Raw genomic sequence first — 14,043 nt, 5'->3', positions numbered from 1 at the left:
AATATTACTTTGTCCACTAACATTCAATAGAGCACATGACTAATTGGATGTAGACGTAGACAGTGAGTGACTACATTCCGTCTAATGTCAGAAATAAAGGCAGACTGCAACACAACAAGGACCATGGGGATGTCCACTTATGATATAACTAGGAGCGATCACTCCAGCGAGCTCTCTTCATTGATCTGACCTAGATCGCAGGGAGCGAGCAAGGTAGCTCGTGTTCAGCAGACAAGCACAACTCATAGTAGTCACACCACTCCCACATGTGATCTGACCAAAAGCATAATGGACGACCCGCCACCTCACCTCTACGATACGTATAAATACAATCTTGGAGCACAAGGAATGACGGCTCTTTTGGGTATACCTAAAACACACATTCTAATTATATTTCTCTAAATTGTTTCTCCACGACTCCGACTAATTTGACCATCGGAGTGCTAATGCCAGGAAAGCCCTCCACCGACACTTCTTTTTGCAGGTCTCTCGGAGCACATGAGCTTCTTCTTATTTGGACATTTCTCATTTCAGGTCACTCCACTTCTTCAATTCGTGATTGAACCATTTATGCTACATCATAAAATTTACCAAAACGCCCCAATTCAACAATCGATATCGAGTTACCGAACTAAGGCTAGGATTAGTTATTGATTCCCCAATTCCTCTTCTGATATCTCAAACCTATAACCAAATAAATTCTACGTGCAAGATACTTACCAACAAACTATCTTGTATTGACTTAATTTATTTACCGAACACCCAATTAGATCGAAGCAAATATTGTTCACCATGTCATTTCTTCATTAAATATTCACACCCACAAAGTAGTTAAAAATTACACATATCTTGACCAAATTGAATTAATGCATATTCTCAACGTGCTCAATAAGCTGTCTTTATTAATTATTATTCACGTTACGACCTGCCACGATGCTTCCTTTGTGACCATTTTATACATATATTTATTAAGATAATTTTCGGTGCCATTTTATTTGTTTTTTAGTCAATAAAAAAAATTTTAAAAAAAAAATCTTATTATTTTTTGATTTAATTAAAACTCCAATACATAATTAATTTTCTTTAATCATCAATTAGCAAGCTAGACAGAAGAATGTAGGAGTATATCATACTCATTTAATAATATGTGTAAACCATGAAGGAACATTTGGGTTTTTTTGTCAAAATAGAAGTTATTTCTTGAGTTTTTTAAATTATAGTCCAACATATGTTTTGTCTCACTTTAGTCCCTGTTCTTTTAAATGTACCATAATAGTCCCTTAAATATACTAATATTTTATTAGTAGTCCCTAGATTTCTAAGCATTTCCTTAATAACTACTGGGACCAAACCTCATTATAGTCCTCCAGTTTTAAAATTTATTCTACTTCAATCCATATTTCTCTTAGTCATCACCTTTGGAATAAAAAATTTCATTCTAATTTTTAAAATTTTGACGATCGGTTTTTTTCTGGGATAACATAATTGGAATTAGCTTTTCTCTTCCGATTTTTTTTTTTTAAAAAACCCCTAGCTCTAGTATATTTATTTATTTTGATTTATGTGTACGTTTTAGACATTATTAAGAAATAAATAAAAGAATAAATTACAACCACTCCTGAGGTAATGTCAAATTATGGAAAAAGTTCCTCGTATTTGGATCATTACAACCAACTCCTCAACTATGAATCTTCTTACATGTCTGCCCTTATGGTGTCAAATTCAACATAATCTTCTAGATTCTATGGAATCTTCAAAACGTGGAGCTCGAATGGAATAAGATGGGTACAAACTTGAAATATTCCATATAATCTAGAAGATTCCACTAACCGCAACAGTAGTAGACGTGTAAGAAAATTCATAGTTGAAGGTGGTTGTAATTACCCAAAAAATGAGGGGTTTTATAATAATTCGACCTTACATTATCGGATGGCGGTAATTTACTAATAAATAAATGATAAATATCAACCAATAGTCTCCCAAGTCAATGGTCTCCAAGAAGAAAAGTATAAGTGATGACGTGTCAATGACGTCATTGCTTGCATCGGCGGCGACTGGGGATGAGTTGCTTCCCGGAAGCAACACGGCCACCTTCCAGAAACCCTACCAAACATTTTACGAAGACCATCTATATATTTTTTAAATGTTTTTTTTATATATTATAAATTACTATTTTAGGAGTCTTTTATTTGACTAGCTAAGGTTACTTTTGTCTTTTACATGTATCATGCTATATAATTGAGGTCTTCATATATCCTAATTATTTTGTATTAATATATATATATATATATATATATATATATATATATATATATATATATATATATATATAATCTAGCTATAGTTTTGTAATATTGGTATTAATTTTAATGGTTGTGTGTATATGTGAGTTAAACCACTTGAATTAATTATATTCTTCAAGAAAATGCATAACTTACTTCACAATCAATGAAGAATGAAATTTAAAAAGGAAAAGGAACATGTCTATTTTTTTCGTGACAATAGGGGTAGCAAGAATCTTAATTAATATATTTAAATAATTATTGATAATTCCAAATAATTTTAGTTTAAACAAAACAACGTAATTAACATATATATATATATATATATATATATATATATATATATATATATATATATATATATATATAACAAGTCAAGAAACCTCAAATTTTATCCTCGTTTGAAAATTTTAGTGACATGACATCACTAATAACTATAGTGAGAGCTAGCATAATATCATGTTATTTATTAATTAAACTTATAACATTTCTAGGAATTTATTTATATAAGTTATTATTACTTTTGGATAAATGACACTTAACCTCTATAGTTACAAGCTTTTGTAGATGTCTCCCTTGTGTTTGTAATATCAGCTCATGATAACCTCGTTGTAGTTGATGGGCATGAATTCGGTTAGATTTTCTGTCAAACTTCATCCACAAAAATTAAAGGAAAATTGGGGGAAATTATAGTTTTCATCCCTCAAGTTTGCACAAATTTCATATTTGGTCCCCATGTTCACAAAAAATACTCATTTGGTCCCTCATGTTCCAATAATTCAATATTTTTTATCATTTCTGTCAATTTACAATTAGTCGTTAGTTTAGGTACACACTTGATTCCGTTAGTTTTAACGAAAAATTGACGGAAATGACTAAAAGTGTTGAATTTTTGAAACATAAGGGATCAAATGTGTTTTTTTATGAACATGGGGAACCAAATGTGAAATCGGTGCAAACTTAAGGGACAAAATATTTCGGAAAAATGTAAGCACAAGGGAGTCAAATGCAAAAAATGCAGCATTTTGATGTTTGTGATACAGACAATTAATTTGACAGAAAAACTAACAAACGCTAACTGCATAAGGATTATGTGCTAATATTACAAGCATAATAGGATCATTTGCAAAAACTTACAACCACAGGGGTTTAAGTGCTATTTACCCTATTCTTTTTCTTGACAAAGACCAAGGTTATATTACTATTAGTGAGTCCTCCACTATATAAATATCTCCAACCCTATGTCACTATACTTTTTATTTCTTTCCTTAGACAATTTACTAACCACACTACCAAAATAAATTTCATCAAAATTCACTTAATTTCTATATGGCCATTAGCCAAACCATGTCCAACCCTAGCGATAATTGGATGTTGCAATACCAAACCGAATTTTCCGGCATCACCCAAACCGAAGTCCCTCCTCCGGCCGCCGCCGCCGCCGCCGCGAGAGCCAACAACCTGAGCCCCGACCAAGGCCGCGTGGCGAAACCCATCCGGCGGCGTTCGAGGGCTTCCCGTCGAACCCCAACCACCCTCCTCAACACAGACGCGACCAACTTCAGGGCCATGGTCCAGCAGTTCACCGGAGGCCCCGCCGCCTCATTCGCCGCCAGGCCTCAGATCCCAAGCAACGGCGGCGCCGCCCTCAATTATATCGAGCATGCCAGTAATATGGATCCGGCACGTGGGTTTCGCGTGCAGTACCCGAATCCGAACCACCAGCAGCAGCAACACATGTTCTTGATGGATAGCATGCACGGTGGCGGTGGTTTACCGGCGGCGGCGCCGCCGGGGAATGCTTCTGAGAATGATCATCAGAACCGGAATTATCACAACTACATGCGATTTGATCAATGAGAATTAAAGAGAGTAAAAAAAATTCTCAATTAAAAAAATAAAAAAGAAAAAAGTTTGGTAAGGTGCTGACTTTTCGTTTTTTTTTTTTTTTTCCCCTATAGGGTTGTAAATTAATTTCTTCTTTTCACACGTGTGTACACGTGACACCCCATTTTCTGTTAATTAGCTAGTTAAAAAGACCATAGCTTCTTTGTTTGACCTGTTGGAATTATTTTCACTTTGTTTGGAATTTCGTCCTTGTAAGAAAAAATGAACAATTATATTATTATTGATGCTTTTAATTTACATATCTACTAAATTACGGCTACCCCTGAATTAAGGTGAAATTATGAAAAAAATCCTCACGTTCGGGTAATTACAACCATCACTCGAATATGAATCTTCTTACACGTCCATCATTTCGATGCCAAATTCAATGGAATTTTCTAGATTATGTGGAATATTGTCCAGTTTGTACCATTTTTACTTTATTTGAGCTCCACATTTAAAACAAGATGCGTGTCTTGGCTTGTAAGTATCAGATTAATTACGGTGCATCAGAAAATGCATTTTTTCACAAAACGAGTATAAACTAGATAACATTCCATAGAATCTAGAAGATTAAGTGTATAAACTAGATAACATTCCATAGAATCTAGAAGATTAAGTTGAATTTAATACTATAAGGGTAAACGTGTAAGAAAATTCATAGTTGAAGGGGATGATTGTAATTACCCAAATATAATGGATTTTTTCGTAATTTGACCTTACCTTTGGAGTGACCGTAATTTACTCTATTTTTTTTGGGAAATGTGGTAAGAGATTAATCATACCACACATTATTCGTTGTAAGTCAATTCATTGACTCTTCTATCTTATTCTTCTGGAAGAAAACACACATGAAGCCACATAAGCATGCAGACTAAGCCCAAGTTATAAGGTTGAATTATAGTTTTTTTTTTTTTTTTTTTTTTTTTAACTATAGGCTTATTGGGCTTTTTAGGTTTTAAATTTCATTTGGCCCACAAAATATAAGACAATGGACTTGTTCGATTATGGCATCACTAATATAAATAGTTTAAAGGGGCCTTAAGATATAAGTTCCTAGTGAGAAAACTTATTATAATTAAATGACAAGCTTAACTAAATCTTTGCTATACATCTTTGGTAAAATTCATTCAAAAAATGCCCCCCCACTAACAAATTCGAAATATGCATTAATTAAAATTTAAATTGCATTTATCATCTTTTAGCCTGTAATATTTTCATTTTTCCATCTAATATTTTAATTTTTTTTTTTAAATAACACATTTTTTTCTTTTTTTTGTTTTCTCTTTCTTCATTTAATCATTTTTTTACCCTATTATAGAACAAAACAAAATCTTTTTTTTCTTTATAATATAGAAATTACCAAAAAAAATATTTTTTTTAATTAAATTTACATATTTTTATTTTTATTTTTATATGTTGTTAATAATATTGTAGTAGACTTTGGTGTACTATGATACTAGTAACTCACCCGTGCGATGCACGGGAATCTATTTTAAGATTAAAATGTATTAATGACTCAAACACGTTGAGGATAAAACACATCGTGGATGTAAATCGAATACCTCTATGAATGAAAAGAGGGTGTGCTTATATGATTGATGGGGACAATTTAAAGAAATGAAAATATAATATATACCAAAAACTTAAAAAATAATATATGTTTCATTTGATTTAAGTATCGAGTTAAACAAAATAAATAATCAAATAAAATATAAAAAAATATAAAATTGTGATACAAAAAAAAAAAACATTATTTGACCCAAATGGTACAACTATCTCATCCAAGACGACACTTGAATTCTTAACATGAAACTTAATTATCAAAGTAGTGTTTTACAACACATGCATTGACATCGTCTATAACCCGTCTAATTCCTTGCGAATAACATGCACATTTTGTATTCTTCAAATACAATCAGTGATACACATTACTGAAACATGAATCACCTAAAAGTGTAAAAAATAAATACATGTTTTACTAAATGACCTTAATTAAAAAAATAAAATTTCATTGGAGTCGTAGTAAGATTAACATAAAGAATAGTAAATATTGACTGTATTTTTATGTACATTTAAGTACATTTCAACTATATTAAATCTAATATATTAATGTTTACAAACTTATATTCAAAATTAAGATCTAATCATGCACACTCTTAGAATTAAAATTAAAATTCAAAATGTTTGATAAAATGTAATATATGTGATATAAAAACTAAATTCTAATTCCCGAGAAAAAAAATATTATTTCCATCAATATATAAAAAAAACTTTATCAAAACAAAACCGATAAAAAATAAGTATGGTCAAAGTACAAAGTTTGGCATATATAGTATATTTTAATTGAAGTGTAAACATGATTTAATTAATTAGTTATATACTTATTTTGGAATATATAATGAAAATTAATATTAATATACATTTAATATTTTTTTTATTTAATGAGATTTTAGATCTTCCTCAAATTTCAATTTCCAATCTCAACAAATCCGTAATCGATACCTACTTCATAATAATCAATCTCGTAATATTGCACGTCGATTTCTTTTTATTTGAATATCAAACCATTTTGTTTTAGGGAAAGAGATAATTTCTCTAAAATATTTTTTACTGATCCAAAGAATAAACACACATAATGTATTCGTTGGATTGACAACATCCATTTTCACATATGTATATTTTCCTATACATTTCGCACATTATTTTTAATGTGTTTTTTCCTTCCCTGATCAATGTAGAATTTTTGCTATATAATTTATATATTTCTCTAGTATAGGTTTTTCTGCAAAAGCATTACTTATAAATTCTAATATGCTTGCAAATAATTATTCCTATTTCAAAACATACAAAATCAAACATTGTCACATATACATCTAGGCACAATGTTGCTAATATATCATAATAATGGAATTACAATGAATGAAGAAGGGTGAATCTAATGTCATGTACATAAAAATTCAAAAGATTAATAGCAAAATATTATTATGAACGTACAAACTAATAATATTTTACGTAAATATTAAAAAAAATGATAAAATAAAAGAATTGTTACGATACGTACAAATTAATATCGTAACATGAAAATATAAAAACTAAAGAAGTTTTATTTAAATATATTCAACAAATCATATAAGAATCTCTATTACAAATAACGAAATACATACGTGAGTTACTTTAGTATTTTTTTTATTACATTATCACCTTCATTAAACTCAACTTCTTCTTCATCGAAACTAAACTTACAATTATTGAATGTATAATCAAATATGGAAAATCAGAAGTAAAAGTTTTTAAAATCCATCCATATAATATACCTAAATCATATCTTTGCATTCTATACAACGCCACAATGCTCCTCTCTTACCGATGTCGCCGCATATAACACACACGATGTTATCCATGGATCTGAAAATTAAAAGGAAAGCAAAACAATGATTCGTTAGATTATTATACATACGCATACATAATAAACGGATAACGTAATAAACATTTGACGATAAATAAAATGCTTCAAAGTGAGCATGCACATCGCACAATACTGATCGCATTATGAAATTACAAAACATAAAGATGAAAAAAAAAAAGTTTTAAGGTGAGGACCTTGGTTTAGCACGGTCATAACAAAATGTGTTGATAAAGAATGAGATAAATGAGTTTGTGTTGATGGTATTTATACTTAATTTTCACATACTAAATAAATTAATAAAATAACCTTAAGGAAATAATATATTTTATTATTTTTTTTACTCGGTTAGAACAGATCAAACAAATTCAAACAATTAGAATTAATAATAATCCGAAATTATTGAGATGCATAAATAAATGCGATTGTTAGGGGTACTAAAAAATTATTCAAATCACATGTATTGATTTGATAATAAAATTAAATAGTAATGTATTAAACAAAATCAGAAATAACATAACCAAGGAAACATCACAAAAATAACCAAACAATCAAATCAATTAATCTACCTCGTAAAAATTGGCTAATGGATATAACAAAATCAAATTAAAGATATGAAAGCATGACTTTGAAAATATTACCACTTTTACGTGTTTATTAGGTACAAAATATTATGCTAATAGTTTATTTAGCATAATACACATATTGATTTGATACAGTAATAAATAGAAACGTAAATAATATCAATTTGTATATAACAAAGGCAGACATAACAAAAAGTAAATAAACAAATAAAATCAAGTGATCAATCATATCCTTAAAACTAATACTTTTAATAAGAATATCAAACAAATCAAATTAAGTCATTAATTATATCCTTAAAATCAATACTTTTCATAAGAATATCAAACAAATCAAATCAAATTATTATTTTATGTTAATGTAAGACATTATTTTTTTTTCCTCTAAAATATAAGTTGATATGCAAAATAATTATTACAAATACTTATGTTACAACATTATTGAAAATATAAAAAAACATCATAATGAAAGATGCGAGGAAAATTAAATAAATAAACTAATTTATATAATTAAAAATTATTAAAATAATTAATTCGTAAATAAATGTAATAAACAATAAAAATCTAGTTAATAATGCATTTTATTAACTAAATAATTCATTAAATACTTAATGGAATAATATTGAAATATATTACTTATATATATACTAAATATTAAATTATTTATGACAATTTAAATATATTTCATTCCATTAATTGACATCTTTCTATTCCATTAATATCTGTATAATTTCCTAAGATTGAGTATCTAAAAAGGACAACTCGATACTACATTTTATTCCATTAATTGACATATTACAAATCCATTAATATGATAATGCATTAATAAAATAAATTAATGTAAAATTATAAAACAATATAATTACTATAACGAATTAGTGATGATAAATTAGTACTCAACATTTCAATGTAGTTAAGTAAAACAAATCAAGAAAAAAAGACGAAAACAATAAGTTTCCAAAAAAAAAAAAAAAAAAAAAACGAACAGGTGATCCAACTTTACACAAATTAAAAAATGAAATATATAAAAATTTAAATAGCAAAATTGCAGATATAACCATATACTAAATGAACTTGATGAAACAATATTAAAAATAATTACAAACATATATAAAGAATAGAAAATTGTTAATTGCATATTATTTTTTTATATTTTATCACTTCCATGACAGTTTTTTTAAGGAATGAAAAAAATGAGTATTTTTCTCGCACAATTCATATGAGATTCACGAAATTTTTTCTACTACTTTGACGCAAGCGATGTCGTCACACAGCACATAGGTCGATGTTATCCATAATATCTACAAAAATAACATAAACAAACAACAAATAACATGTTAGACTAAGTACATGTATATGTGTAAATAACCATTAGACACATTCATTATATCAAAATAATGAATAAAGAAGGGACAAGTACAGATAAATCCCCAACTCAAAAACTAACATACGGGTCAGTCCCCAGTAATGTTTCACTAGCGGGTCAGTCCCTACAGCAAACATAAACATGCAGTTCAGTCCCTGACCCCACTTTTTTCCACTTTATACACTCTCTCTCCTCTCTCCTCTCTCCTCTTTCTTCTATTTCTTCTACACTCTCTCTCCTCTCTCCTCTTTCTTCTACACTCTCTCTCATCTCTCCTTTTTCTTCCATTTTTTCTCTTCTGCTTCTCTCTCCTCTTCGTTTCCTCATATTCTCTGTTACAACTTTTTGTTTTCCGACCGCGAAAAAAAACTGTAATTTCCCACAATGGCAGCAAATGGTGAATCAAACCCCATCGCCGCTGGTATTATTGGAAGTTGTCGGTACAATGATTCTCTGCACATCATTTCCATTAAGAATGATTCGACTTTAAAGGAGATCTATGAATCTATCTTAATGAAGTGGAACGATATACATCCCGACAAATTGGTGCTCCAATACTTGGCTCCCCGTGAAAGAATGTTCGTCACACTGACTTCTGACGAAGACGTGGTGAATATGGTTACATTGCATTTGGTAATGCACATGAGTGTGGTCGACATTATGGTGAGCCGCACTGATGAACTTGATGGGCGTAGAAGGAGGACCCCCAGCAACGGGTATGCATCCATTCTGTTTTGTATGCATTTGCAATTTGTTTATGTAATCATAGCATAGAATATAATACTACATAGTATCGTGTTACTATAGTGATAGTGTAGAATAACTAAGCTCGTAGTATCATATAAGGCTACTAATAGTATTGAATGATTGTATATCAAGTATCTTATAAATTGAGTTCTCGTATGCAAGCATTCCACTCAAAGTACTTATTTCAATTGTTACAATTTATTTGTAGTCCACTGTAATAATCCAATTTGTTTCATTGTTTTTGCATTTTCCAGTGAGTCTGTTAGTTCCAACAGTCCGTTGCAAATTGAGTACAATCCGGTTGGAGATTCAATTGATGCATGGAGACATTGCATACGCGGGGAGAATCAAATTTTCAAAGATGCTAATGATTTTAGGTTTATGTTAAAAAATTACTGCATTGCTAACAATCGAACCTTTAAGTACAAGAAAAATGATCAACAAAAGATCATAGCCGTATGCATTGTTGAAAATTGCAAATGGAGGGTTTATGCATCAGTTCATAAATCAGACAAGTTATTCGGCATTCGCAAATGTATTCTTGAGCACAGTTGTGGTGATGCTACTCTTCGTACAAGGGGTCATCCCAAAGCCGATGCTACGTGGATTTCGCAACTTATGAAACAAAAATTGAGAGATGAGCCAGGTTACAAACCAATTGCTATTTTGAATGAGGTCCAAAGAAAGTATGGTGTGGAGCTTAAGTACTATACGGCGTGGAGAGGTAAGGAAAAAGCAATGTATGACATTCATGGGGATGAGTCGAGCTGTTATGATAAACTGAGACGTTATTGTCGTGCACTAAAACAGAATAACCCTGGTAGTTGTGCCGATTATGAGATTGACCCTCAAACTCAAAAGTTTCTTCGGATCTTTATTAGTTTTGGAAATTCTATTTTGGGTTTCCACCGTGGGTGTAGGCAAATGATATGTTTGGATGGGACTCATATTAAAAATAAGTACAAAGGTTGTTTACTTTCTGCTGTGTCCAAAGATCCAAATGATGAGTTATACACATTGGCCTATGCAATTGTTGATGCCGAGAATGACAGGAATTGGGAGTGGTTTTGTAATAAGCTGAAAGAGATTCTTGTTTATCACAATGGGGGTTTATTGAAAAATTACACAATTTTCTCTGATCGTCATTCGGGGCTTATTAAAGCCATTCCACTGGTATTTCCTGGTAGCAACCATGCTTATTGTTTGCGACATTTGGAGGATAACTTTAGAACAAAGGTTCTAAGATCGTATCCATTGCACAACAAAGCATATTGGGTGAGTGTTCTACATAAGGCTGCAATTGCTCCTACTCGGCAAGAGTTTGAGGAACATGTATCTCATATAGTTCAATCAATGCCTCGTGCGGAATCATTTATCCGAGACTCTGATCCCAATCGTTGGGCCAATGCATACTTTTCTGGGGATAGATGGGGAATAATGAACAGTAACCAAGTTGAATGTTGGAATGGTTGGGTTAAAGATGAACGATCTTTGCCAGTTCCATCCATGATTGATATGATACGAATCAAAATAATGAAGATGATAGGTAATCGACGAGAAGATTCTTTAGTCATGACTGGTACAGTGTGTCCAAGAGTTGAAAAGAGATTATTAATCAACTATACGGCCTCTCGCTTATTAAAATATACCAGATCCAGTGGTACGCGTTATGAGGTGTATGAAGAGGATAAGTCGTATGGTGTTGATTTAGAGACTAGGACCTGTACTTGCAAATCTTGGCAGTTGGATAAACTTCCGTGCAAACATGCATGTGCAGGTATTGAGTCGAAAGGATATTCGGTATTTGAATTTGTTGATCCTTGCTTCCGGGTTGATTTGTACAAAGAAGTATACAAGTACACAATTAATCCAATTCCTTCTTTTGATGAGGACTTTGATTTGTACAATGCACAAACAAATCATGGCCCGGAAGATGTATTTATTAATCCACCTGCATCGAAAGCTCTACCAGGCCGTAGAAGGACGAAAAGAATTCCATCGCAAGTCGAAACCCGTGCTACGAAGTGTGCACGGTGTGGTAAACCTGGACATAATCGCCCTACGTGCAAACAACCAGTCCCGTAGCACTACTCTGTTTCTACTTTCTTTTTATGTTGTTTGTACTTTGTTGACGTGTACTTCGTACTATTTATCCATTTGTATGTACCGTGATATGACTGTTTTAGTTACAATAGAGCGCACTGTTTTGGTTATAATAGTATTGTTATTACGTTGATATGGTATAACGTACAACCTAATATGGTTCACAGAAGAATAATAAGTGAATCGATTTGAATTTTATGACCGTTACAATAATATAGCCGTTATTTTTGTCGTCAGAACTTATAAAAAGCACGTAATTATGTTCGTCTGCTTCTCATTCATGGCTTCTTCCAGTAGCAACTCTCAAAAGAGTAGCTTAAAATATAAAAAAGATAACTGCAAGCGTCGTGATTGTGGGAAAAAAACAATAATCATGGTTTCGGAGACAAGTTTGAATCCAGGGAGGCTATTTTATTGTTGCCCAGACCATGGCTATTCTCATTGGTGTGAGCCATTTGAAATTGGGCAAACTTTCCCCCACAACTATTCTCGATATGAAGAAAGTGAAGCTACGAGTGGATCGACGAACCAAGTTCATCGCGAAAGTAAAGTGAAGAATTCCAGAGATGAAGCTGGAGTAATTCAAAGTTTGATAGTGTTAAACCTAGTAATATTTGCAGTTTACATGATTTGTCAAACCTATGTATTGTTTCTTAACTAATCACCGTAACAATACGAGTTAAAAGTTAGTGTCGTGTATTGTAGCTCGTTAATCGTATTGTAATGTCAATGTGTAAGTACTTTGGGTACTTACAAATAAATTAACTCTATCGATGAATCAATTGTTGTTGTTCGTAATAAATGTACTCGTACAATATAGTGATAAATATTGTTCTACTACTGTTCTGTATATCACGTTCACAATTCACGCATGGATCGTACAATATCTACGTATTATAGTTCCTACAATATAGTACTTCTGTACTGTACTAATGGTACCCTTGTTATAGTACCATTTGGGGTCAACACGACCATATAAAACCATCTCATTCCTCATTTATTCATTTTGTGACTCATTTAAAAGAATTGAGACAACTTGGGAGTTGATAGTTGTTGAATATGGTCACTTGTGATGAAAACAATCACTTATACATAGAAGCCTTGCACATTAGTAGTGTATCTTGTAAGGAATTCGATACATTTGTTCCATTTTGAACCCCAAAGTTAAAACTAACATAAAAAAACCTTACAACCTTAATTGAAAACATATTTAATGTCTTTCCCACACTTATGGATCACAGATAAATAAAAAAAAAATCGAGCAATTCAAGTCATCACTATTATGGTATTGATTGGTCTAACGACTAGTATATTCGGTGGCGTGTATATGGATGGACGGAACCGTTGTTTGGTATCCGTGTCCCAACGGTAGAGTACTTATGTACTGTACTAATAGTACCCTTGTTATAGTATCATTTGGGGTCAATACAACCATAGAAAACCATCTCATCCCTCATTTATTCATTTTGTGACTCATTTACAAGAATTGAAACAACTTGGGAGTTGATAGTTGTTGAATATGGTCACTTGTGATGAAAACAATCACTTATACATAGAAGCCTTGCACATTAGTAGTGTATCTTGTAAGGAATTCGATACATTTGTTCCATTTTGAACCCCAAAGTTAAAACTAACATAAAAAAACCTTACAACCTTAATTTAAAACATATT

The 14,043-nt window shown here is 31.4% G+C and overlaps 2 protein-coding genes across 2 annotated transcripts; both read left to right on the top strand.

The window, feature by feature from the left end:
• Nucleotides 1-3,611: 3,611 nt before the first annotated feature.
• On the top strand, nucleotides 3,612-4,142 carry LOC105951950 (VQ motif-containing protein). The gene has a single exon (XM_012975437.2). It carries the CDS (start codon nucleotides 3,612-3,614, stop codon nucleotides 4,140-4,142), a length of 531 nt encoding a protein of 176 aa, XP_012830891.2.
• Nucleotides 4,143-9,587: 5,445 nt separating this feature from the next.
• On the top strand, nucleotides 9,588-12,354 carry LOC105961609 (uncharacterized). Its single transcript, XM_088811773.1, has 2 exons — nucleotides 9,588-10,238; nucleotides 10,524-12,354. The coding sequence occupies exons 1-2, from the start codon at nucleotides 9,907-9,909 to the stop codon at nucleotides 12,352-12,354; spliced, it is 2,163 nt and encodes a 720-aa protein (XP_088667899.1). The 5' UTR covers nucleotides 9,588-9,906.
• Nucleotides 12,355-14,043: the final 1,689 nt, after the last annotated feature.

Source organism: Erythranthe guttata, chromosome 13 (assembly GCF_056151865.1).
Source record: "Erythranthe guttata isolate IM_541 chromosome 13, IM_541, whole genome shotgun sequence".
Classification (NCBI taxonomy): Eukaryota; Viridiplantae; Streptophyta; class Magnoliopsida; order Lamiales; family Phrymaceae; genus Erythranthe; species Erythranthe guttata.
The sequence above is the reverse complement of the archived record's forward strand: the minus strand, read 5'-3'. Positions and strand labels throughout refer to the sequence as shown.

Excerpts from the sequence above, each read along its gene's own strand:
- LOC105951950 (XM_012975437.2), top strand. The coding sequence starts at position 3,612 with ATGGCCATTAGCCAAACCATGTCCAACCCTAGCGATAATTGGATGTTG.
- LOC105961609 (XM_088811773.1), top strand. The coding sequence starts at position 9,907 with ATGGCAGCAAATGGTGAATCAAACCCCATCGCCGCTGGTATTATTGGA. Across the intron at positions 10,239-10,523 it reads AGGAGGACCCCCAGCAACGG|TGAGTCTGTTAGTTCCAACA; the intron begins GTATGCATCCAT and ends TGCATTTTCCAG.